The 24,473-nt window shown below is 46.5% G+C and overlaps 1 protein-coding gene across 5 annotated transcripts in view; it reads left to right on the top strand.

Moving 5' to 3' along the window:
- Positions 1-24,473, top strand: part of TANC1 (tetratricopeptide repeat, ankyrin repeat and coiled-coil containing 1) — a 252,319-nt gene that overhangs the window by 191,198 nt on the left and 36,648 nt on the right. For 3 of the 5 annotated variants that reach the window (XM_010802056.4, XM_010802058.4, XM_002685349.6), the window contains 8 exons: positions 3,687-3,809; positions 4,902-5,183; positions 5,926-6,080; positions 8,817-9,048; positions 10,410-10,576; positions 12,331-12,938; positions 17,777-17,885; positions 19,148-19,270. In XM_010802056.4, coding sequence (XP_010800358.1) covers positions 3,687-3,809; positions 4,902-5,183; positions 5,926-6,080; positions 8,817-9,048; positions 10,410-10,576; positions 12,331-12,938; positions 17,777-17,885; positions 19,148-19,270 — 1,799 coding nt within the window. The remainder of the gene's footprint in view (positions 1-3,686; positions 3,810-4,901; positions 5,184-5,925; positions 6,081-8,816; positions 9,049-10,409; positions 10,577-12,330; positions 12,939-17,776; positions 17,886-19,147; positions 19,271-24,473) is intronic. The other 2 variants (XM_010802057.4, XM_005202511.5) reach the window with 1 other exon arrangement.

The raw sequence follows: 24,473 nt of genomic DNA, 5'->3' as shown, positions 1-24,473 counted from the left end.
CCTTTTACCCCTGAAGCTGAACTTTAGTTAGGTGGGAATGGTGGAACTCCCCTGGAGATCTAGTGGCTAAGACTTTTCACTTCCAGTGCAGAGGGGCTAGGTTCCATTCCTGGTCAGGAAACTAGATCCATCAAACTACAACTAAGAGTTCTCATGCCAAAAAGATCCCTCATGCTGCAACTTAAGATTTGGTGCAGCCAAATAAATAGATTTTTTTTTTTAAAGAGGGAATGGCAAGATTTTTCAAATATCATTGAAAAGAATAAAAGACTCATGTTATAGACTATATGCAGTGCTGTTTATCTAGGGATTAGAAGGCAGGTTGCTACAAACAGAGCAGTAGGCAACACTTGGTGGTGGACTGAAGTAAGGTGGGAAGGACCGTATACTGAAATCTCTTGAAAGTGTTTGCATGTCAAGATCCATGTAAACACAGAGAAACTGCCATTTGATAGGAAAGGTGTTTTGGTATGTGAAACAGAATAAGGACTAAACAAGGGAAAGAAAGGTGATGCCAGCTTCCCCAAGGGGCATAGTTTCCCTGGGGGGTGAGGATATGGAAACAAGTTCCAAAGGCTGCCTGCCTTTATTGTCACTAAGCCTGTTACAGAGAACTGGAGCTGTTGCTTCATTCTTAACTGTCTCATACAGTGGAATTTTTTGGTCAAAGGTTATAAAAGTAAGTTGGCTAGGTTTGGTGATTGTTTGCTATACAGAGATTTTCTTTGGCAAAGCATTTGTTGAAGTAGAATTGATTTAGAAAGCTGCAGTCTCATTATTATTGTATATACCACATCAAAATACATAACATAGACACTTTATTCCTTCATTAAAAAGCAGAATGAGAAGCCTTTAAAATGATACCTTGGATAATCAAAAAGTTGGATAATTGAGCTCTACCTTTTTGGACTACTGTTTTTTTTTTTTTTTTTTGTCTTTTGTCTTTTGAAATACTTTCTAAGTAAATCGCAGAACACTGGTTAGTTTAGGAAACCAACAAACAGAATTACCAGTCAGTTTTCTTGAGACTCTGACTGGTAATTGCCTTGGACTTAATGGCACTTACCTTTGGTAGGTTAATCCATGGGGTTTTAGTAGATGTTCCCTTTGCTCAGCTTAGACAAGTCTCCCTCTGCTTCTCCATCTACCCATTCCACCCCCACCAAAAAACCCTCTTTCCTGCAGCATCTTAAAATGTACTTCTCACCCAGATGTTAGACACAATGTATGTATGCCATGAGTGTATAATTAATTTAATTGTAGAGGTATTAGCAGTAGATTTATTGCAGCACGAAATTATTGCTTTCCCTCTGATTTTTCTGGGCCCTGAATAGTTCAGGCTTTTGAAAGCATTCATTATTTAAATACCAGAAGTGAGCTAATTTTTGTAGCGTCTGAGAATTCCTAGGGGTGTGTGAAAGGACAGCATGTTGTCGTCCTAGGGTGTCGCCTGGGCGTGGGACTGAACACCTGCAGCGGCACAGCTGCCCCTCTCCCATCACTCTCAGTGGCTGTGATGACACTTTATACAGTGGAGGGAGCCAGCAGCTGGTGGCTTGCAGCCCTGATGAGCAGCGGTCCATTTCGAAGCAACGTGTTCATGTTTAGCATAGACCTCTGGAGTTGCTGGGCTGCTCTCTCCCCTACTTTGGAACTGAAACTGCAGTCACTGAAAATCTGCAAAGAGGTATTTCAAACCTCGTATCTCCTGCCTCTGTGTCAGACTTGGGCTTTTTTGCAGTCCTTTCGTTGAAGCACTCTTTATAGTCTCTTCTTCTTAAGCCTTTGGTTGTCAAAAAGTTCTGAACTGAATGTCATGTTTTAAGGGGTCAGGATAAGGAGGTAAGTGGAAAGCCTTTGGAGGTTATAGGCGTCTCTGTGCCCTCTGGGGTTGAGGCAGCAGGTCAGACAGTCTGGGCTCTCCCAGCTCTGAACCGAACCAGCCTGTGGCCAGAATATAGCTGGGGTTACTCGTTCTGTCTCAGCCTTCAACATGTAAGTGTGTTCACAAGGAGGTGTGCCGAAGAGGGGTCATTTGCAGAGCCCCGAGTCAAAGTCCCAGGTCCCAGGTGGGAGCCTGGAAATGCGTTCTAAGCAGTGTGACTATAGGGAGTCAGGGACATGGGTGTGGTCCCGCTGGCCATCTGGGGAGTTTCCTGTGCCCTGGTTGTGAAGGACCTGGAGAGAAGCTAGATGTTGCCTTGGAGTCCCAAACCTTAGGCTCACTTGGAAGTCCTGCATAGGGAATTAGTTGTATCCTTCTAAGAGGAAAGATCTGTGTGGAGTATTGACGTACTGTGTGCAGCACATGTGAACAGGCTGTGGATACGCACTGAAGAAGCGTCAGTGTGTGCTGCCGTAGGGTCGAGCTGTCTGAGGTTTCTCTGTGGCCTTAGACATTGAGCAGGGCCAGTTGGCCTCTGGAGACAGCAGCAGAGTGGATGCACTGTCACAGAGCCAGGCCATGAGCCACCCATGTGCCTGCTGAATGGAGGAGTGAGAGGAGCTAGTGCCAAAAGTGCGGAAGAAAAGGACCGAGGCCTTAGGAGGGGCAGTAGGAAGGGCCCAGACCAGGCAGATGGTGCTGGCCGGCGGTCGGCTGCTGCATCCGAGCCCATGGGGTAGCCAGAGGGTTTTCAGCAAGCAGATGGCCCAGCTTGACTTCTGTCCTTCGAAATTCTGTCACACTGATGATCTCACCACTCTTAGAAGCTTTAGCCCTGGAAATAGGAACTCCCTCTCCTTCATTGTTCCCCCTCAAGTGATGTCTGTATCTCTGTAAGATAATCATATGTCTAGGATCGTCATTATTTTTATAATGGGCTCCTTAACCCCCAAACCAGATTGGGTTTGATTTTATGTAGATTTTTTTCATTGTGACCTAGAATATATAAATAGGAGAAGGTTCCTTTTTTAAGATGGAAACATGAACTGTGTATTTGCTTTAAAAATTTGCTAAGATGTAACAAAATTGTTTTGTACCGATTATTTTTATAATTCACCTTATATGTGCTTGACTAGATCTGTAAAACTTTTTTAACATGTAACTGTGTGCTGTGACTCTTACTTATTTGATCAGAGGAAAATGTGATTACTTATTTTTAGAAGTGAAAAAATACATAAACATAATATAGTATAATATATAATCTATAATGTATACATAAAAATTTGGAGCTTTCTGATAAAGTCCACTTGGTTACTTTTACTGCCAAGAGCTGACTTTTAGGGTTCTGAGCCCTGGGGAATTGTCCAGGCAGAATGTGCTCACCTAGTTAGCAGAGCTGGAATTCTAGTGACAGCGTAAGACTCTCTCGAGCTGCAGAGATGAAAAGTCACTGTGCTGTGTGTTTGCAGTCAGTACTGAAGCATTACTGAGTTTCACTTGATTCAGGTTTCTTCTAAAAATTTCTGGTGAGGTCTGTCTCTTTCCTGGAGTAATGGAGATTCTGGCAACTGTATCAACATGACTTTGGCTCAAGAATGAGGAGCTCTTGGTTTTGTCCACTTCTTAATTAACAACACTGACAGAAAAATAAATGGGGGCGGGCAAACCAAACCAAAGTCAGTCTGAAGTAAATTTTGTTGAAAGCCTGAAGTGAATGGCTTTGTAATTTATAATTTTTTGTAGTTTGGGTATGATATTAAACTCAACTTTGAAGAGACTAAACTTCGGTTTAATATTGCAGCAACGAGCTCAACCAAATTGGAAGACCTGAGTTATTTGGACGGACAGAGAAATGCTCCCCTTCGGACATCAATTAGGTTACCGTGGCACAATACAGCTGGAGGTAGGGCACAGGAAGTTAAAGGTATTTATTTATCTTTGCATCTGCTGTGATTATGGCTGTGATGAGCTCATTCGCTAAACATGGAAAGTCTGTGGTAACCAGCATTCAAGCCAGCTGTTTTTAAAACATGATATGAAGTGTATGTGTGCAAGAAGTTTGTATCTCTAAGGTGTGCTAGGAAGTCATCCTTAAGACTTTTGGAGCCTCTTCCTTACGTTATGTAATTAACTTGCTTCTGGAGTTGAAAAATTATTCTTCAATATGTTATTTTGAAGTGAAGGGTCATGACTCACTATAGTTTTTGGTCACCAACAAAGAATCAGCTTTGTTCCAGTTCCTTAGGCTCTGGGGGCCACCTCCTGCTTCTGGCTGAAGTGCACAGTTGAATGGCCAAAAACCTCACAATAAGGGTCAAAGTATCACCACACCCCGATAAGAGCTGGGACACTGTCTTCAGGGGAAATGCATTTCTGTTTTTTCCTACAGAAGTGGAAGAAACAGGTCTTAGGTACTATTTCAGATAAACTGATGAGACATTATCTGGCCCCTTCATCACTTTCTCTAATCCTCTGTGTATCTATCTTGAGTCATGTGAATAACTTAGAAGTATGAAAGGGCTAGAGTCATGTTAATAGGACCCTTTGTATGACCAATAAGGTATGATAAATGAGGTATTAGGAAGTATTATCGGAGAAGGCGAAGGCATCCCACTCCAGCACTCTTGGCTGGAAAATCCCATGGATAGAGGAGCCTGGTGGGCTGCAGCCCATGGGGTCGTGAAGAGTCGGACACGACTGAGCAACTTCACTTTCACTTTTCACTTTCATGCATTGGAGAAGGAAATGGCAACCCACTCCAGTGTTCTTGCCTGGAGAATCCCAGGGACGGGGGAGCCTGGTGGGCTGCCGTCTATGGGGTCACACAGAGTCAGACATGACTGAAGTGACTTAGCAGCAGCAGCAGCAGCAGCAGGAAGTATTATAAGAACCATGCTGGAAATACTTGCAGATAGATCCCTTGTATTGTAAAATCATACAAGCAACGATAAACTGAGTTTTTTAGTGTATAAAATTATGACATTCTTCTAAAATAATGATTTTTTTTTCCCCTAAGCACGATTTGCTCCCTACAAGCCACAAGACATTTTGTTGAAACCATTATTGTTTGAAGTACCAAGCATAACCACAGACTCTGTGTTTGTGGGAAGGGATTGGCTCTTTCACCAGATAGAAGAAAACTTGAGGAACACAGAACTGACAGAAAACAGAGGCGCGGTGGTTGTTGGAAACGTGGGCTTTGGGAAGACGGCTATCATTTCTAAGTTGGTGGCACTGAGCTGCCATGGAAGCCGCATGAGGCAGATCGCTTCCAACAGCCCCAGCTCATCAACGAAAAGTATGTCTGTGTTTAACTGCTGGTCCCGTTTATTGCATGAACATAAGAAAGGTGGAGGGAATTGCTGTTTGGATAGACGTAAATTTCCCGTTTTCCTCATGTTCCAGCTGCTGTGTCAGGTTTGTGACCACGTGCTGGAGAATTCTCTGTCTTTCACAGTCTTCTGTAGGTGTGACCTGGGGTGAGGCCGGCCCTCCCTCGCATTCTCCCAGCTGGCAGGCCCGTCACCCTCCTGATGTGGGCAGTGAGGCCTGATCAGGTGCTCTGAGGAATTCAGGGTCCTAAAATTCAGGATCAGTCTTCTAGCAGAAGAAGCCAGAAGGAGTCTGTGCAGAATTCTTTTGGATCCTGTTTTTCACAGCCTTTGTCTTCTATGCTGGACTTAACAAAATTATAAAAACTAACTTCAACTGGGAAGGAGTGGCAAATTTGACAACCCACAGCTTATTTTATGTGTAATAAAACAAAGTGTTTCTAACAGGGTGAACAGGAAGAGGGAGCCAGGAAAGATTTTTTTTTTTTTTAACCAAAAATAATGAAGCCAGGAACAGCGGTTCTCCTGGGAGGGCACCTGGGTAGTGGGAGACAGGGCTGAGAGGGAGCCTGTATTCCCATTTGGGCCTTTGCATTTGGTACCATGTTCACTCATTAGCTGTTAAAATACTCTCCAGGTCCAACCAAGAAGTATGTTCAGCATCCCACACTATCCTTGTAAATAATGAAACTGGTCTCTTCACTGCAGCTTCAGATTCCTCCCAGGATGTTCCTTTCACTCCACTGCTTTCACCAACTTCTTCTACAAGTGGTTCTGGTGCGGCTAAATCCCCCCCAGTGTCTGGATCTGATCCTGAGAACCAGAGACCACGAGAGGATTCCGTGAAATACCTGGCTTCTAAGGTAACCTGCTCCTGTCCTATGGGAGCCTCCCAGAGAGAGAGATTTGCTAGTGTGGCTTTTGAGAAATGAATTTAAAAAGGGATCTTAACATGGAGACAAGAGTTGCTTAACTTAAAAATACAGCTTTTGATAAAATTGTGATGGAGTACTTCAAATAAAAGGTACTCATGAAAATTAATATCTTAGGACACTGGCGGTGGACTTTTATTCATCTTAAATGATGAATTGAAAGAGTTCCTCAAAGCCGTCATAGATATCATTGCACTCACCACAAACTCACTCTTGTAAGCATATGCCCTCCTTCATTTTTCATTTGGTATAAAAGCAGGAGGTTGGGAGCCTTTACCATGCCCCAGGCCTCCTTCCCCACCTGTACTCTCTTGCTAGGGCCCTTGGTTTCAAGTGTCTTTCTGTCAGAGGTTTCTTGTGATGTTGTAAAGAGACTTGGCTGACTTTCCCTTCCTAGGACCTGATCATCAGGGTCCTTCTGAAATTTTCAATCTGCTCAACAACCAGCACAGGTTCATAAGCTGCCCTCCTGCACAGCAGCACTTACCACTCCCATTCCTCGTGAGCCACTTGGGTCTCCCAGGGCAGAAGGGGCATGAGCTGGTGATGCTGGAGAACCACCACAGGTGGACAGTGGTGAGAAGCATCTGTGAGGAGCCCCTCGGGTGAGGTTGGTGCAGGGGAACTGAAACGGATGTTCCGCAGCCCCAGATCCTGCTCCTTGCTTCTGCTTTCCCGTTGAAGGCTATTCCTCACCCAGCCTGGACAGTCCCAACACCCTGACCACTGATTTGGGGCAGTCCTCTGGCCATGAACGGGTGATCTGAGATGAGGGATATGGTGCAGACTTCACAGCCACCCTGTGACAGTGGCTTTTAAAACCAGTTTGGGACCCACAATAAGAAATACATGTGATACTAAACATCTGGTGTTCACACACATCATCACACACACAACTGAAGCAAAAACATATACTTATTCTTACATCTATAAAGTTCACTGTATTAAATTAAAAAAAAAAAAAAAGACTTTATGGCTCCAAATTGATTTCATGCCCCACTCTTGGATTGCCAGACTTCCTATTATCAAACACCATGCTAGGTGGACTGTGGTGCTGGCTCACTGGTAGTTTGCACAAGCTCACAGGTCCCCGTGCGTTGCTTCTAAGCTCTGTCCAGTTGAGAATGGAAGAGCAGGTCTCTTCCCTCTGAGTGTGCATGATGCGTATTCAGTCGATTCAGTCATGTCCGACTCTTTGCGACCCCGTGGACTGTAGCCCACTGTATACTCCAAGCAAGAATACTAGAGTGAGTTGCCATTTCCTTCTCCAGTGTCCATGATAGATGTAATCAAAAACAGAAGTCACGTGGGTTCCAAATTGGCCACACCTGTCTTGCCACCTGCTTTGTGAGAGTCTATAGACCTGGAATCAGACCCGAGATCTTCCATTGACTGACTATCACCCTGGCAGGGCATTAACCTGTGTGTCTGCTGCCCTCAGCTCTGATCCATAGCCAGTGGTTCTTGTCCTGCCTCTGCAGGGCTTGTAGGCCTGAGTGGGACAGCAGTGACACAGACCCTTCTGAAAAACATAGGGCACTTCACATGAATGTGTTTTGACCTTTTTCACCTTCCTTACCTTGTACTTAGGGTTTCCCTGGTGGCTCAGTGGTAACGAACCCTCCAGCCAATGCAGGAGACACCTGCCAATGCAGTTCGATCCCTGGATCAGAAACATCCCCTGGAGAAAGGAAATGGCAACCCACTTCAGTATTCTTGCCTGGGAAGTCTCATGGACAGAGGCGCCTTGTGGGCTATCATCCATAGGGTAGCAAGAGAGTCAGACACGACTTAGCGACTAAACCACCACCACCACCAGCACCAGCTTGTGCTTACATTCCTCCATTCATCCTCATTGGGAAAGTCACATATTTTTCATTTGTCTGCAGTATGCCCCCCACTTTCAAGACAGAGCCACATCTGGCACTTTCCTTGGGGGTCTCTCTAATGAATAGCCTGCTGCCACTTCAAATCCATCCCAACAAAAAGGATCCTCTCAGCGCTTGGGCAGGAGCCTCCCTTCTCCTGTGTGTCCCTTCACATGATAGGCAGGATTTTGGTAGTGTCTGCTGTTGATCCTTCAAACAGTGCTGCTGTTGAACTTCTCCATGGTGTTGCTGGAAGTGTGGGGAGGAGGCTGAGGGCCTGAGCCGGGCTGCCTTGCCCTCTTGCCACCAAGAGGAAGCAGCAGTGACTTGACAGCCTGGCTTTCATTGCCACCAATTTTATCTGCTTTTTGGATGCTGGAAATGAGTTTCCCAAGGAGATGCTGCTCTATTTGAAAACAGACATGTACTGACTATGGTTCTAGTGGATATCAAGACTGTCCAGACGGCTCGAAATTGTTGTAAGCCAGAGTAGACTTTCCATTTCCTGAATAACTTTTATTCTTTTATATTCAACACAGAGGGAGTAACTTGTGGTGATCTTAGGGGCAGTCATGACAGACTTGTGGCTACAACTTAAAGTCTGCCTAGAATTCAGCAAATTTTAGCATTCTTCCAAAGTGGAGGAATGACTGAGTCCATTAAGCTAAATGGTGACTCAGTCCTGGGGAATAGAAGGAACGCGTCTTGTTAGAGAATGGGAGCACTGCATCCTGTTGGAGAGCGTGGAAGGAGCCGTGTGGAGAGGACAGGCGATGCTGACGGCTCTGCTTCCCCGCAGGTCGTGGCCTACCACTACTGCCAGGCCGACAACACCTACACGTGCCTGGTGCCCGAGTTCGTGCACAGCATCGCGGCCCTGCTCTGCCGCTCCCACCAGCTGGCCGCCTACCGGGACCTGCTGATAAGGGAGCCCCAGCTCCAGAGCATGCTGAGCCTCAGGTCCTGTGTGCAGGACCCGGTGGCCGCCTTCAAGCGGGGCGTGCTGGAGCCACTCACAAGCCTGAGAAACGGTACCTCCCAGCGGCCAGCCATGTCCTCCCCCTCCCTGGGATGGTCCTCAGAATGGGGGTGGGCGTCTGCTAGGCCCTGGGGGAGGGAGCGAAGTGGGCACAGGGAGGATGTAGGGGTGCATGTCTCCTCCCCTTCCTCAGAATCCTCTGTCCAGGGCCCCACCTTGTCCCCCTCCAAATAGTGTCCTTAAAAATAGAATACCTCCAATAAGCATTAGCTCCCCAGTTGAACATTTCCAAAGTAGCTAATTTGTAACCAGAGGTTATTTAGATGACTTGCTCCCTAGAAACTGCTGTCTGCATATTTTGCACTCCTCAGTAGCAAGGGAGTACATTGGGAGCACGTTGATTGTTTGGGAAACTTGCCAGCATGTTTTTCCAGGGGCCTCTGTTCCCTGGTGGCTCAGACCCTAAATCTGCTTGCAGTGCAGAAGACCTGGGTTCAATCCCTGGGTTGGGAAGATCTCCTGGAGAAGGGAATGGCAACCCACTCAAGTACTCTTGCCTGGAGAATCCCATGGACAGAGGAGCCTGGTGGGCTACAGTCCAAGGGGTCACAAAGAGTCGGACATAACCGAACGGACACACTTTCACTGTTCAGTTGAAGCTAAAGTCATTTCTTGAGGTGGCCATTTGGGTTTTTTTGCCCTTGACCATCTCAGTAGGGACATTAGTGATATTCTGAGCCTTTGTCTATTCATCCTTCCTGCCCCTTGCTCCTTACCTTTTGAGCTAGTCTACCTGTCTCCATAGCAGTTCTGCCGTTTGATGCCAGGGAGAGGGGAGTGAAGCAGATGGGCCATCACTGCTCCTCATCGCCGGGCAGGAAGCTGGCACCAGTGAATAGAAAGCTAGGTGCAGGCTTGGAGGTTTCTGTGTAGCAGAGTTCTCGCCTCCACTGGCTGTGTGCCTTCGGTGGGATGCTCTGACCTTCCAGGGTCAGCTTGCCCTCCCAGAGTCCATCAGGGGAGCTCTGTGGGGCGGGGGCGGGGCAGGACCTAGAGTCTTTTGCAGGTTTGATCTCAGTGTGTGCTGGCTGTCTTTGCTGTCACTCACTCCAGTGACAGGAGTTCTTGAAGAGCTAACTGTAATCATGCACGTGGGTGAGATCCTGCTAATGCGTGTGATGCCGAATGTTTCTGAAAACTGTTTGGTGGGAATTGATCTTCTTTTGGCTCTGCACTCCGGTTTTCATTACAAATTTAATAGAAAATATGCTTCTGTGAAAACCACTTATTCTGCCATATGTAAACCTTTTTAGTTTTCCCAAACACTTTAAATTGTGCATTAAAATACACTGGGTGGTGCTGTCTTATAGAAATGTAGAATTTCTTAATTAAAAAAATCATTTTATCTTTTAGAGCAGAAAATTCCTGAAGAAGAATACATTATTTTGATAGATGGCTTAAATGAAGCTGAGTTTCATAAACCTGATTATGGAGATACGCTTTCTTCCTTTATTACCAAGATTATTTCTAAATTCCCTGCTTGGTTGAAGTTGATTGTGACTGTAAGAGCCAATTTCCAGGTAAAAAAAGAATTCTCAAATCTCTTTCCAAGACCTTATGCCCCAATTTTGAAATTTTTATCATTATAATTTTAGGTTAACATTAACAACCTAAACTGTTGTAAATCATTTAGCTGCTGAATTGAAAAGTGTATTAGAACTTTGAAATATTAGTGTACAGGGCCCTAAACAGGCAAAGCTCTAACCTTTTTACCCTCAAGGCACATTGGTCAAGGTGTCAGGTAAGTTCCCTACTTTCATTAAGCTACATTGGTGCTTCCAAAACGGAAGTGTCTCGCCCCAGTTCTTCGCAACGCAGTTTGCGGGGCTGTTTTAGGTGCCTGGCCAATAAGCCTACTAGGATTTCAAGTTATTCTTGCTGGTAGTTATTTGTATGGGTTTGCAGTGAATTTTTTTCTTTTTTTCAATGAAGAGATAAGGGAGAGATAAAGGAGGAAGATTTTTAAAGCCAATTCTGAAAAAAAGGTCCAGTTTTTCCTAAAACTTAAACGTGAGATAACACTTGCAGCAAAATGAAGAGTGTATGTGTTTTTCTATTCCTCAGCTGTCCCCTCATTTGAACTCTGTAATTACATCTTAACAACCATTGACTCCTTACATCTACCCCTATCCATTTTTAGTAATGATGCAAGACATGGATTTTTATTTTTTTCCCTTTTTGGATGATATTTATTTAAAAATAGCATTTGGGTCCTTCTTTTCCCCTTTAAAAGTAGAATTGGACCTCATTTGCACTTGCGTTTGTTTTTATAGACCTCTGATCATACACTTTTCAGTCACTTTTCACAGTGAGCAGAGTGTGGCAGTCAGCAGCACGGGAGCAGGAATCCTGTGCTCTACATTCGAGCTGTGTTGAGTTTTCAGAGGCTCAGTTAGCATCATTGTGGGGTGACAGTCCTCAGCCTGCCTCCTACAGCTGTCACATTCAGTGAGGACATGCTACAGAAATGATGGTGGGACGTTTAAACAAAAAAAAAGACAAAATTCACCTCTACTGTTAAGTGTCATCCCACAGGTGCTTACCCTGTGGGATGGCAAAGGGACGGGGTGTCTGGAGCTGGTAATACTCTGTGTCTCCCGGCTGGTCCCACAGGTGTATTGGGCTTTGCGAAAGTGAATGACACAATGAAATTAGGATTTGTGCACCTCTGTATGTCACACTTCAATTTAAAAGTTTACAAAAGAAAAAAAAAAAAAAACTAACAACAACAAAAAAATAGTGGGCTGTATGCACGTCTGACAGCTTCATTACAGCAGTCTGCGGGGCCCAGCCTGGGGGCGGTTTCAGATGCCCTGGCTGGGAATCTTGACGCACAGTGAAGAATGCCTCTGATCCCAGTGTTTGGCCATGGCCTTAGATGCACAGTGGTGGTGGGTGTCTGTGCTTGTTGAATCACCAGTTGCACAGTGTAAAGATTATGGGTATATCAGGTCACCTGGGGTCTCAGTGCCCCATTGCTGGTGCAGCCAGGTTGTCACTGTCAGCTCAAGGCTCTTCCATCTCACTTGGCTCTGCATCCTCAGATAAGGGCCTCAGGAAAGCCTTTTCTGATTTAATCTTGCATCAGGCATTTCTTTCACATAAGCTTTTTATCTTCAATTTATCCTATTACATGTTTTAAGATAAAACAATGAGTCCCTGTAATCCATGAAAATCCTCCTTGAAAGAAAATTCGGGGATCTGGTTTGAAGTGCAGCTGACATGAAAAAGAAATCTCCGTGGAGTGACACTGTGGGGCCCTGTTCCTTTGCAGGAAATTGTCAGCGAGCTGCCATTTGTCAAGCTGTCCTTGGATGACTTTCCAGACAATAAGGACATCCACAGCGACCTGCACGCCTACGTCCAGCACAGGGTCCACAGCAGCCAGGACATCCTCAGCAACATCTCCCTGAACGGCAAGGCTGATGCTGCCCTCATCGGCAAAGTGAGCAGCCACTTGGTTCTGCGGAGCCTTGGCTCCTACCTGTACCTCAAGCTCACCTTGGACCTCTTCCAAAGGGGACACCTGGTCATCAAGAGTGCCAGCTACAAGGTGGTGCCTGTGTCTCTGTCTGAGCTCTACCTGCTGCAGTGCAACATGAAGTTCATGACCCAGTCTGCTTTTGAGAGAGCACTTCCCATTTTAAATGTGGCCCTGGCGTCCCTCCACCCCATGACGGATGAGCAGATCTTTCAGGCGATCAACGCCGGCCACGTCCAAGGGGAGCAGGGCTGGGAGGACTTCCAGCAGAGGATGGATGCCCTCTCCTGCTTCCTCATCAAGCGTCGAGACAAAACCCGCATGTTCTGCCACCCATCCTTCAGGGAGTGGCTCGTGTGGAGAGCAGATGGCGAGAACACAGCCTTCCTGTGTGAACCCAGGTATGACAGGCCGCTTACCCAGCAGCTCTGTGCAGGAAGCCTGATGCCTGGCTGGCGAAGGGATCACAAACACGATTCATGTTCTTTTGCAGAAAGACAATACAGCATGAATGATACAGTGCAAGTCGCTCAGTCCTGTCCAGCTCTTTGTGACCATATGGACCGTAGCCCGCCAGGCTTCTCTGTCCATGGGATTCTCCAGGCAAGACTACTGGAGTGGGTTGCCAATCCCTTCTCCAGGGGATCTTCCCGACACAGGGATTGAACCTGGGTCTCCTGAGTTGCAGGCAGATTCTTTACTGCCTGAACCACCAGGGAAGCCCTCAAACAAAAACTTGTTTTTTTCCAAACTTTTTATTTTGTATTGGGGTATAGTCAGTTAACCAGCTTCCCAGGTGGCACTATTGGTAAAGAATCTGCCTGCCAATGCAGGAGACATGGGTTCAATCCCTGGATTGGGAAGATCCCCTGGAGAAGGGAATCAACTCACTCCAGTATTCTTGCCTGGAGAATTCCATGGACAGAGGAGCCTGGCGGGCTGTAGTCTGTGGAGTCATAAAGAGTCAAACACGACTGAGCACATAACCAATTAACAGTGTTGTGGTCATTTCAGGTGAACAGTGGAGGGACCCAGCCTTATATATACATGTATCCATTCTCCCCAAACCTCCCTCCCATTCAGGCTGCCACATCGCATTGAGTAGAGTTCCATGTGAAAGCTTCCTTCCTTTAATTGCTAGTAATGTAGGACTCCTTAGTATATCTGGATGAAGGAGAGGCTGGTGGTGCCCGGGCAGTGTTTCTTTGTGATTCTCTTCTAGGTCCCAGTCCCCTCTCTCAGGGACACGTGCAGGAGAGTGTGGGACCAGCTGCAGGGAACAGCTGGCTTCCCTCAAGCCTGTTCATGGCTCTGTTCCTTTGCGGGGTGGGGAATCTGCACACTGCCTCTCAGTGCCTTTCTGCCACCTCTTGAGCTTGTGGTGTCTCGTCCTGGGGATCTGAGGCATCTGTGGCCCCAGAGGGGAACGCAGCCATCACTTCCAGCCACCTCATTTTGCACTTGTGTCCTGCAGGGATAGCAAATTGGGGTTTGGGGTTGGGAGGAATCGGGTTCAGAGTTCAGGTGCCTCATTTGCGGTGGGGCGGCTGCATCCGAGGAGTCAGAGGTCCACTGAGGCTTTGTAGCAGAGCTGGGCCAGGACACAGCTCTCCCCACTGTCCAGGGGAGGAGGTAGGAGGGAAGCCTGCCCACCCTGCAGCGTGGTGTTAGTCAGGGTGAGAGACTGAGGAATTTGAAGCGCAAATGTTCTTCGATAAGGGTGGGTTCACTTCCAGCATCATTGCTCCTGCCTTCTCTGATTCAGAATTGCTCCCGGCCCTGTGTAAGAGGTCTGATAAGCTTCTCAGCTGTCTCCTTTGGGCTGCCCTGGCCGTTTAATCCAATGCTAAGGCCCGGAAATGAAATGAATAAGCACTTGTGAGCCACATACTCCCTTTCTCCCATGAATATATTTTTAATTTATTGTTTTAACTGGAGGATAATTGCTTTACAATATTGTGTTTATTTCTGCCATACATCAACATGAATCAGCCCTAGGTATACATATGTCCCTTCCCTCTGGAACCTCCCTCCCACCTCCCACCCCACCCCACCCCTCTAGGTTGTCGCAGAGCACCTGATTTGAGCTTTCTGTGTCTCACAGTAAATTCCCACTGGTTATCTATTTTACATATGGTAACGTATATGTTTCTTCCATGAATATTGACTTACCGTTGACTATCTTGGTCTAGCTGCTCTTTTATGTTGTAAATAGGGTGTTTTCTTAGGTGACACTGGGCTAAGAGTTGATTGTCTTTTGAAAGTGCTTTGGGACAATAAACTAACTCCCAGGTTATTTAGCCAGTCAGTAAAAACTAGGTGACAGATGTTCTATGATATATTTAGCCAAGTCAGACCATTTTACAGGAAGATAGTGAAGTGGAGAGCAGCCTTGCTAGCATGAGGTAGGTGGGCCTGGCTTGGCCTACAGGCAGAGTTGAGCAGAAGGAGGTGCTGTGTATGGATGACTCTGAGGTGTTATGCTTCAGAAACGAGGGATGGCATTGCTCTTAGGGCAGATCAGAGAGGCAGAGGCACGGAGCTCGCTTTGTTAGGCAGGAGCTGCTTTGGAGTTTAGCAGTGTGAGCTCATGGGGTTGGTGGTGGGGTTCCAAAGCAGGTGGGGTCTAACAATTGGAAGAGAGGTTGGAGTTAAAGATCTGGCATCGTTGATGGAGAGGCAATGGTGGGACATGGTGAGGAAGTGCGGTTGGGGGAGAGGGAATGCTGGACTTCTGGGACAGGGAGAAGGATTTCTGGGAAGGAGGGGAAGGAAGTAGGTGCTGCTGAGAAGTGAAGGGAGCTGAGGGTTCAGAGGAAGCCATTGGCTTTTCGTTGCAGGAGGAGGGTCCTAGATCTTCAGGAGATTCCTTCCATTGGGTTGTGAGGAGTGAAAGAGGAGAGCCAGCATCCTGGCATGGAAAGTAAAAGGGTGGAGAGGTTTGGGGTTGAGGGTGGGGAAAAGTTTTGGTTTATGTTTTAAACAACACAAGGGATTGGGATGTTGTTGAAAGCATCCTTGAGACAGCATGTTCATGGAAACACAATCCGTGAAGGGAGAGAAATTGGAAACTCGAGGGAATGGGGTCAGCGAGTCTCCTCTTTGCCTCTGCAGCATCCATTCACGGCACGATTCTAGCTTGATTTTGTCTTGTTTACGGGTCTCCAGTCCAGCTGCTGAGAGCTCCTCAGGGCAAGGACCTCACGTTGTTCCCCATGAGATCCCCAGTATCAAACAAGGTGCTGGTTCTAGGGGGATGTTAATGCACAAATGATTGGATAAGTCAGGTTATGCTGAGGAAGAGCACAGGGGCTCTTATTACGTAGACTGTGGTCACGCTCTACTCAGTCGTCATCACCTGTTTGGGCCCATCATTTCCTGTACAGGCCTCTGTTTCCCCCAAGCACACCAGTTTGGAATCATGATACTTCATGATTCACAGGGTCAAACAGGTTAATAAAATAACTTAGTTACTTTTTCTGCATCTGGCACGTGATAAAAGGCTGGATATGTGTAAGCTTTGGGAAATGGACAGTAAGTGTGGGTAGACTTGGAAGGAGGCATGTGATCTTAGGAAGGAAGGATGTAAAGGTATATTCAGTGTAGAGGAGCTCGGGTACCCAATGACTGTGTGGTGAATTGTTTCCTCAGAGAGGTGGGAAGCCACACGCTTAGCTGAGTGCACCGGACACCTTTGGCCCAACCACTGAAGGGTGGGTGGTCATCACCCACCAGGGCCAGCCAACCACAGTACTTAGCAGGTTTTGTGGTGGTTGCAGCTGGCATGGCCACAGAGCTAGCAGACTGGGAGACTGAGGGTGGCTGAGCCGGTGGTGGGGAGACTGGCCCTGATCAGAGTCATGTGGGACTAGCCCATTGATGTCGGCCAGGGAGGGCATGGCGCACTGGGAGACGGCAGAGAGGGGTTTCCCTGGGGGCAGGGGAGGTGCTCCTGTGAGAAGGGGAGCCGAAGCGTGAGGTCTGGGAGGTGGTGTGTGCAAGGGAGCACAGGGCACGTGCTCCAGACCCTTACAAGACAGTAAGTGGGAGACTCAGCGGCAGTGGGTGGTTACGTGTCACACCTTCTCCTGTAGGATGAAAAAGAGTCCTGTGGTTTCCACCTGCCCTGGTTTCCTCATCTGTAACATGATGTATAATTGAGAAACAGGCAAGCATCTGGATAGATAAATATGATTTAAGTGATGCATGCTTTTAATCCTCTAGATCAGCAACGACTAGGAAACACATTTAGAAGAATGCTTTTCTTTTTCACAGTGTTTATCTTTTTCTCTACAACTAGCTGCCTTTTCTCAGCAGAACAAAATTTCACAGGTGTCAGGTTAATAGAAATGAAAATGATTCACCTCGTGCAGCAGTCACTGCTGCTGGAGTAAGCAGCCCTTAGCATGTTTTCCAGACTGGCCTAGAGGAAGGCATGGAGTCCATGGGAGACGGAATAAGTTCTACAGACATGGAGGGGAAAGTGGATAAGTGGCTTCTTCATGAGAGGGCTGGTAGGGGATTAATTGGTGGCGCCAGTTGATGTCCGCCCTGTGCCCAGACATGGCAAACACATTTACACAGCTTAGCTTTCTTACCCCTACAAGGAGCTGTGTTCCTTTCGAGCCTAAAATGCTAGTTGTTTTCTGATTATGAGCTATTTCTGCGTGCAGCCTGGTTTTGCTTTCCCTCCCATGGTAAGGTCTTGTCCTTTGGCCCAGGTCTGCCCTCAGTGGTGATTGTACTGACAGGAGGCCTAGGGTCAGGTCCAGTATGGTTCTGCTCCATCTGTCCATTTGCACATATCTGTCCTTCATCTGTCCATCCATCCAAGAAATGCATATTTGGGTTCTTACTGAGTCTTGGGCATTTGCTAGGTATTGTGACCAAGCTGTGACTTAGACAAGACCCTTAGTCTCGTGGAGTTTGTGTTTTTGTGAAAGACTTAAATGAGAGTGATGGCCGATGAACACAGAGTGGGTGGTTCCACAAAGACTTGCCCTGTCCTGGGGCTTCTCTCTGAGTCACTCCACAGAGATAGGGGAGTCCCGAGAAGATGACGTAAGGAGTAAACAACATTGGTATCCTCTGTGAAAAAGCAGCTTTCCACCCATCTCATACGGTGATGCTGAGACACCAGCAGGAGAGTTCAGGGGTCGTTTGGTGATGTTCACCCCAAGGGCCTGCAGGGAGGTGCACTGGGGTCTTTGGTTACCAGCCTTTGTGTTTCTCGTCCTAGGAACGGGCACGCTCTGCTGGCGTTCATGTTCTCGCGACAGGAGGGCAAGCTGAACCGCCAGCAGACCATGGAGCTTGGCCATCACATCCTGAAGGCACACATTTTCAAGGTGAGCCCCACACCGCTGGAGGGAGGGTTTCATTGGTGCCGCATTGAGGTTTTGGTCCTGGAGACAACTTTGTGAGCCCCATTCCAGACACGGCCCCTGCCTGAAAGTAACCATTGTTCTCACATTTCCACCCTCTAAATCAAGTTTCCACTTCATTCATTCCCCTTTGTTTCCTTGTTAAATAGTTATGGAAGAGGCTAAGTTATGTGACCTCTGCAGTTTCCTACCACCTGGATTTTCTGATGGTGTGCTTGTTTCTTGTGGCCTAGTTTAACTTGTTCCTTTTTCCTCTGGATTTTTTATTCTTTGGTAGTTATTTTGAGCAGTTTAATCAGGTTCAGGTTTGATTCCTCCCTTACCACTCCCCCTGCATATCATAATTACTTTATACAGGTAAACCTGTTATGCTGCATTTTTGCTTTATTGTGCTTTGCAAATAATTGTATTTTTTCTTACAAATTGAAGGTTTGTGCCACCCCTGCATTGAACTAGACTTTTGGCACCATTTTTCCAATAGCATTTGCTTACTTCATGTCTCTGTGTCATATTTTGGAAAATTCTTGCAATATTTCAGACTTCTGCTTTGTTACTGCTTATGGTGTTCTGTGATTGGCAATCTTTGATGTTACTAGTACAACTTATTGAAGTCTCAGATGTTGGTTGGCATTTTTTAGCAATAAAATATTTTACAATTAAGGTATGTATTAATACATTTTTTTAGACAGTGCTATTGCACACTGAATAGACTACAGTATCATGTAAACATAAAGCTTTCAAGTGCACCAGGAAACCAGAAAAATTGCATGACTCATGTTGTTGCTGTGGTCTGGAACCAAACCTGCAGTATCTTTGAGGTCTGCCTGGAGAGTTAAAATGCTCTGTGAGTCTGTATGAGGTTTCTGGGGTCAGAACACCTCGTGCGCTTGGTGGGAGGCCATCAGCCATGACTGGCCTCTTCCTTCGTTAAGGACTATAAATGGTGATATTCTAACATTTATTCTTCCTTTAATTGATTAGAGAACCTCTATAAAGAGAAACTTTTCCCTCAACTGCCATCCTTTCCGCCAGGCAGACAGTTACTGTAGCAAAGGCAGGCTGGTTCCTTGACCCTTGGTTTTAGGACGGGAATGCTTACAGGTCCGAGCCTTTTTCTGGGCACACAGCCTTTGCCTCGTGTTCAGTGGGGACGTTCACCCGCTTCAGACCCATGCTGCATGTGGGAGAGGAGATGTTAAAGCTGATTTGCTGCTGTTTTTTCCCAGGGCCTCAGCAAGAAGACAGGAATCTCTTCAAGCCACCTCCAGGCCCTGTGGATCGGGTACAGCACCGAGGGGCTGTCCGCGGCCCTGGCCTCTCTCAGGAATCTCTACACCCCCAATGTGAAGGTGAGCTGCCCTCTGCCCAGGGAGCCAGAGTCCCCGCCTGACCACTGTTGCATCAATGGTCCTGCTCTCCCCTGCCCTGGGTTGTGGGCAAAGGAGGCTGGGATGCTTCTAAAGAGGCGGTTTTCTGGGTGTGAAGCACATGGACGTGACTGCTCCATTGCCGGTTCTCTTCCACAAGTCTGGCTTTTGCTGAGGCAGCAAGATGTGGGTGGTCAGGAGCTGCTATGTGAGCTCATGGTGACTGTTTCAGAGTAGATGAGATAAGGGAAACAGTTCACAAAGGAAAGCAGAGGTCAGAGGGGAATTTCCAGGGAAAATGGACTTTTAAAGCATCCTAGCTTCTAATCTGGACTATCTCTTTACGGTTCTTAGGAAATTAAGCCCTGATGAGAGGCAAAGGGTTGGTCACTTTAAAGAGGAAAACTTTATTAAAGATTTGTACACACATGTATTTATGACCTCGGAAAGTATATCAGGGTCTGCCTGCTGCTGAACCAAGGGCTTCCTCACTCCCCATCAGTGGCTAATATTTCACAGTATTTTGCTGAGCTTTTCAGAGTAGATTTTTCCCTCCTCCGTTAATGCAGTCTAAGAATCTAAAGCACACAGAGGCCAAGTTTCTGCTTAAGGCAGCAAAGAGGGGTTAACTCCCATGGCGTGTGGGAACTCCTGACTTAACATTATAGCTGTTTATAACCATCTTCCCCAGTGCAAAGTAAGATGAGATTGTAATTGTCTTCACATTTATATTTCTTACCTGCTTGATGTAGCTGCTAGACTCCAGGCCTTTGAGCCCCAGGCCCTGATGTGTTGGCTGCCTTCAAAAGCTCTGACATCGTTTCCCAGGTAGCCAGGTTCTCCCCTTCAGTCACTGCTATGAAAAGTCATACCTGTTCTCTTGTTAGTAGCCCAAGGATGGCCTAACATTGTCACCAGGTGGTCAAGGGTATCCCTAGAATTTTCCAAGAATCTTTTTCTTCTCCTCACTTTGGTTCATTGAACCCACATGCCCCTGAGATGGTGCCATGGAAGAGTCTTGTCCCCACACCCTCTCCAGGCCCGGGGGAACCTCTATGTCTCTTCTCCCCTATTGTCAACATGTCCCACCCTCAGCACCCCACCTTGGACGTGTGTCTGGGGATCGAGGCCTTGCAGAGCACTGCCCCCTCTTCTCCCTTCCCTGCTTTCCTGATGTATAATAGTCCCTTGGATTCATTCCAGGTCCTTCCACAGACACCTCAATCCAAGGATGCTCAAGTCCCATATATAAGGGCACAGTATTTGAATATAACCTACGCATATCCTCCCATATACTTTAGATCATCTCTAGAGTGCTTCTAATATCTAATATAATACAAAGACTATATAAAGAGTTGCACACAGCAAATTCAAGTTTTGCTTTTTTGCAACTTTATGGAAAGTTTTATTTTCAAATAGTTTTAATCTGTGGTTGGTTGAATTCACAGATACAGAACCTACTAATACAGAGAGCAGGCTGTATTTCCTTATTTTTTTTTTCTCTCTTTTTTCAACGGAAGTATAGTTGATGTAGATTTTAGATGAACAGCCTAATGATGTGATACTTGTTTTTATAGCACAAAAGGTCTCGTTAACAAATATCACCACATGTGGTTATAAATTTTTTCTTACAGTGAAAACTTCAGATCTACTGTCTTAGAAACTTTGAAATAAACTAAATTACTATTGGCTTTGGTCCCGTGGGGGTACATGACATCCCTCCTTGCTGGTCTTTAGAAGTGGAGAGTGTAACAAAGGAGCCTGGGTGTCAGGAAGGACCCAGCAGGGCTCTGACCCTGGAGCGGCTCGCCCACAGGCCTACCGCCCAGTACAGAGCTTGGGTATTGGTTAGAGAAAGGCCACCACCCCCCTGGTGGATTCAGACAAGGTCTTTACAAATGCAAAAGTGTAGGTGGACTCAGTGCTGTTAGGGCTCCAGTCTTGAGAGGCAGAGGGCCTATTGGATTTCGGCTGGGCTCACCCCTGGACAGGGCATCTGGAAGCAGAGCAGCCCTGGAGAACTGCTCCCAGAAACCCCTGTGTCCAACCTGCGCTCTGCAGAGTGGTAGACTTGAGGGTTGTGTCCTGACTGAAGCCATGTGCAAGTTTCATGGGGTGAAGACAGGGAAGCCGCTTTTGTAATTAAGGAGCACTAGCTCTAAGCTCGGAGAAGGCAATGGCACCCCACTCCAGTACTCTTGCCTGGAAAATCCCATGGACGGAGGAGCCCGGTAGGCTATAGTCCATGGGGTCGCTCACAGTCGGACAGGACTGAGCGACTTCACTTTCACCTTTCACCTTCATGCATTGGAGAAGGAAATGGCAACCCACTCCAGTGTTCTTGCCTGGAGAGTCCCAGGGACAGGGGAGCCTGGTGGGCTGCTGTCTATGGGGTCGCACAGAGTTGGACACGACTGAAGTGACTTAGCAGCAGCTCTAAGCTGCTGCTTCTAGTCAAAAGGAGCACTTCCTTTCTAGATAGAGTTACTCTGAAAAAAGAGAATGTGCCAAGGACATATTTCACGTGATGAAGAAATTGTGTTTCGAGTTTTTGTTTTACTTGTTATAGAAACTGGAACTGAGTTTATTGTAATAGTTTCATCTCTTATTTCAGCTGAAAGTATATCTTTTGGCTTCTCCATAATTAGTAAAATTCTGTAATGATGGCAAGGAACAAAGAAAGAAAAATTAAAATGGAAGTATCTGTTTTCACTGTTTTAATGAATTATGGGCACAAAAGTTATTTTAATATGGAGAAAAGTAAATGGGAAACGTTATACTCTGTTGAATATGAGTTTTTAAGACAATAAATTAAAAGGTACCATGTAATAGTGTAATGAGCTTGACCCGCCTGGGATTATAAACTTTCCTCTTTAACATATTTTCAATTTTAAAAGTTATTCATCTTTACTTTGTTTTATAAAATTCCAGTGTAGTCTACATCTAACATTATCCCCCCAAATTGTATAACTTAGTCACAGAACTTTAAGACTTTCTATTATCCTTCTGTTTCTTTTGTCTTTCAAAAAAAGGTGGGGGTGATTTTTCACAGAATCTTGAACAAATTACAGTAATTTAAAATTATGCATGCAATTAAGGAATTTTTTTTCAGAGAGTATTAAATGTTGTCATACAGGAAAGGATGTCATTTTGAGCAATAATTGCAGTTTGCCACTTTGGTAAATTAAAGCTACTTGCTCTGGAGTAATTACTTGGTAGTTGAATTTTAATTTTGGTGGCATGCCCGTGATTTCTAACAATGTGATCTACCATAGCCAGGCCAGGCTGATGCCAGCCTGAGCTCTGGCTGGCCCTCTGGGGTCCTTGCCACCAGGGCCCCCAGGCTTCGGTTCAGTTGGTTGTTTTGCTCACATAGTTCCATTGGGCTGGCTGCCAGCCACAGGCTTCCTAAGGCTGTGGACTCAAGGGAATTAAGATTGTGATTCTTCTCACAGCTGGAGGCAGGGAGGGGAGGAGACAGGAGTTAGGTGTGGACCTTGGCCTAACTTTCCTGGCTGAAAGGATGCAGTTGTATTCTGCATAATTATTGGGAAACACGCATTTATTTACACCAGTTGTACTGATGAAAACCTCCAGTGAGAAAACCGAGCCTCCCACTTTACCACATGCTGGACAGAACCTCTTCTGTTCTTCATGATCACGTCATTTTACCTACCACCCTACCCTCTTTTTCATTTTCTTGCATTCATCCGATCCAGAGGTGTGTATAGGTAATATTGCCATTTCCAGTTGTTAAAGAGAGATCATGGTGGTGGTGACCAGAAGATTTCCACGTAGTTGGGAAAAAATATACAGAAAGAACCATTTTTCTGCTTCCCTGAATGCCGAATAGTCTTAGCCAGAGCTGCTGCTTCAGCTGCTGGACTGTGATAAGATAGAAGTTAGTGTTGTGCCCGGGGCTAATCTCTGCCTTACCTGCTCTGAGCCTCAGTTTGCTCACCTGTGAAGTGAAGGTCACTAAAGAACCTGCATCGTAGAGTGAGGGGACACCTCACTGAGATGTTGAAGCTCTTGGGAGAAGACTTGGCATTTATTATATGGCCAAGTGAGTTATTTTTAGTTGCTCTTCACCTTCTTTCTGGACACTGAGATTCTCCAGAAAGCACTTGAGAACTTGTGCATGTGCCTGGTGGTGGTGGTGAAGGGGAGCTGCCCACAGGCTGTGATGGGCCCACACCTGCCCTCAGAGGAGCGTGAGGTCTCCTTGCTGCCTGTGCTGATGAGCAGCCCTGGTGCGGTGGGGGCAGGAGGACAAGCCCTCTGGGTCAGCCAGTTTCTGGGGCAGAGCGCCCTCCTGTGCCTTCTGAGGGTCAGAGACTGGGGCCCTTGTCTCTTTTAAAGATCCGTTAATCTTCCCTGGTTGCTCAGATGGTAAAGAATCTGCCTACAATACAGGATACCTGGTTTCGATCCCTGGGTTGGGAAGATCCCCTGGAGCAGGAAATGGCAACCCGCTCCAGTATTCTTGCCTGGAGAATCCCAGGAACAGGGGAACCTGGCAGGCTACAGTCCGCAGGGTCTCAGAGTCAGACACAACCGAGCGACTAACACTTTCATTTTTTTTTCCCCCCAAAAGTGATTATAACAATAGCAAGTAATATTTATTCAGCACTTATAGGATGCTCAGGGCTGTGCTAAGTGCTTTGTGTGTGTGGCATGTTCATTTTTAATCTTCACAACAACCCAAGGAAGTGCAACTGTTTTTATTTCCACCTTTCGGGTGAGGGTAGTGATAGGTGCCCAGATCCCACGGTGGGAAGAGTGCCTGGCACGGAGCAAGCCCACGCTCCCTCCACAGGTGCGCTCCTCACCTGGTGTGTTTACAGCCGCGGCTGCCAGCTGGAACCACCTGGGAGCCCCAGGCCCCAGCCTAGTCAGAATCTCCAAGGGTGGGGCAGGTGCTTTGGAAACTTGCAAGCTCCCTGGTGGTTTCACCGAGCAGCAGGGTTCAGAAGCGTGGGTTTGGAGAAGATCACAGACTGTTTAGGGAGGGTAAGTGGTAAAAATACCCACAGCATCGCACCAGCAAAGGAAATGTTTTTCCCAAGAAGCAAATAGAGAATTGATAACAAATGCCTTTAGGAAAGTTCTGCCTCTGTGCACAGACCTTCCATAAGACTTTTCTTATATAGTATTATGCAAGACATCACTGAGGCGACACCTT

Source organism: Bos taurus, chromosome 2 (genome assembly GCF_002263795.3).
Source record: "Bos taurus isolate L1 Dominette 01449 registration number 42190680 breed Hereford chromosome 2, ARS-UCD2.0, whole genome shotgun sequence".
NCBI classification, from domain to species: Eukaryota; Metazoa; Chordata; class Mammalia; order Artiodactyla; family Bovidae; genus Bos; species Bos taurus.
Note: the sequence above shows the minus strand (reverse complement) of the source record. Positions and strands in the feature narration are given on the sequence as shown.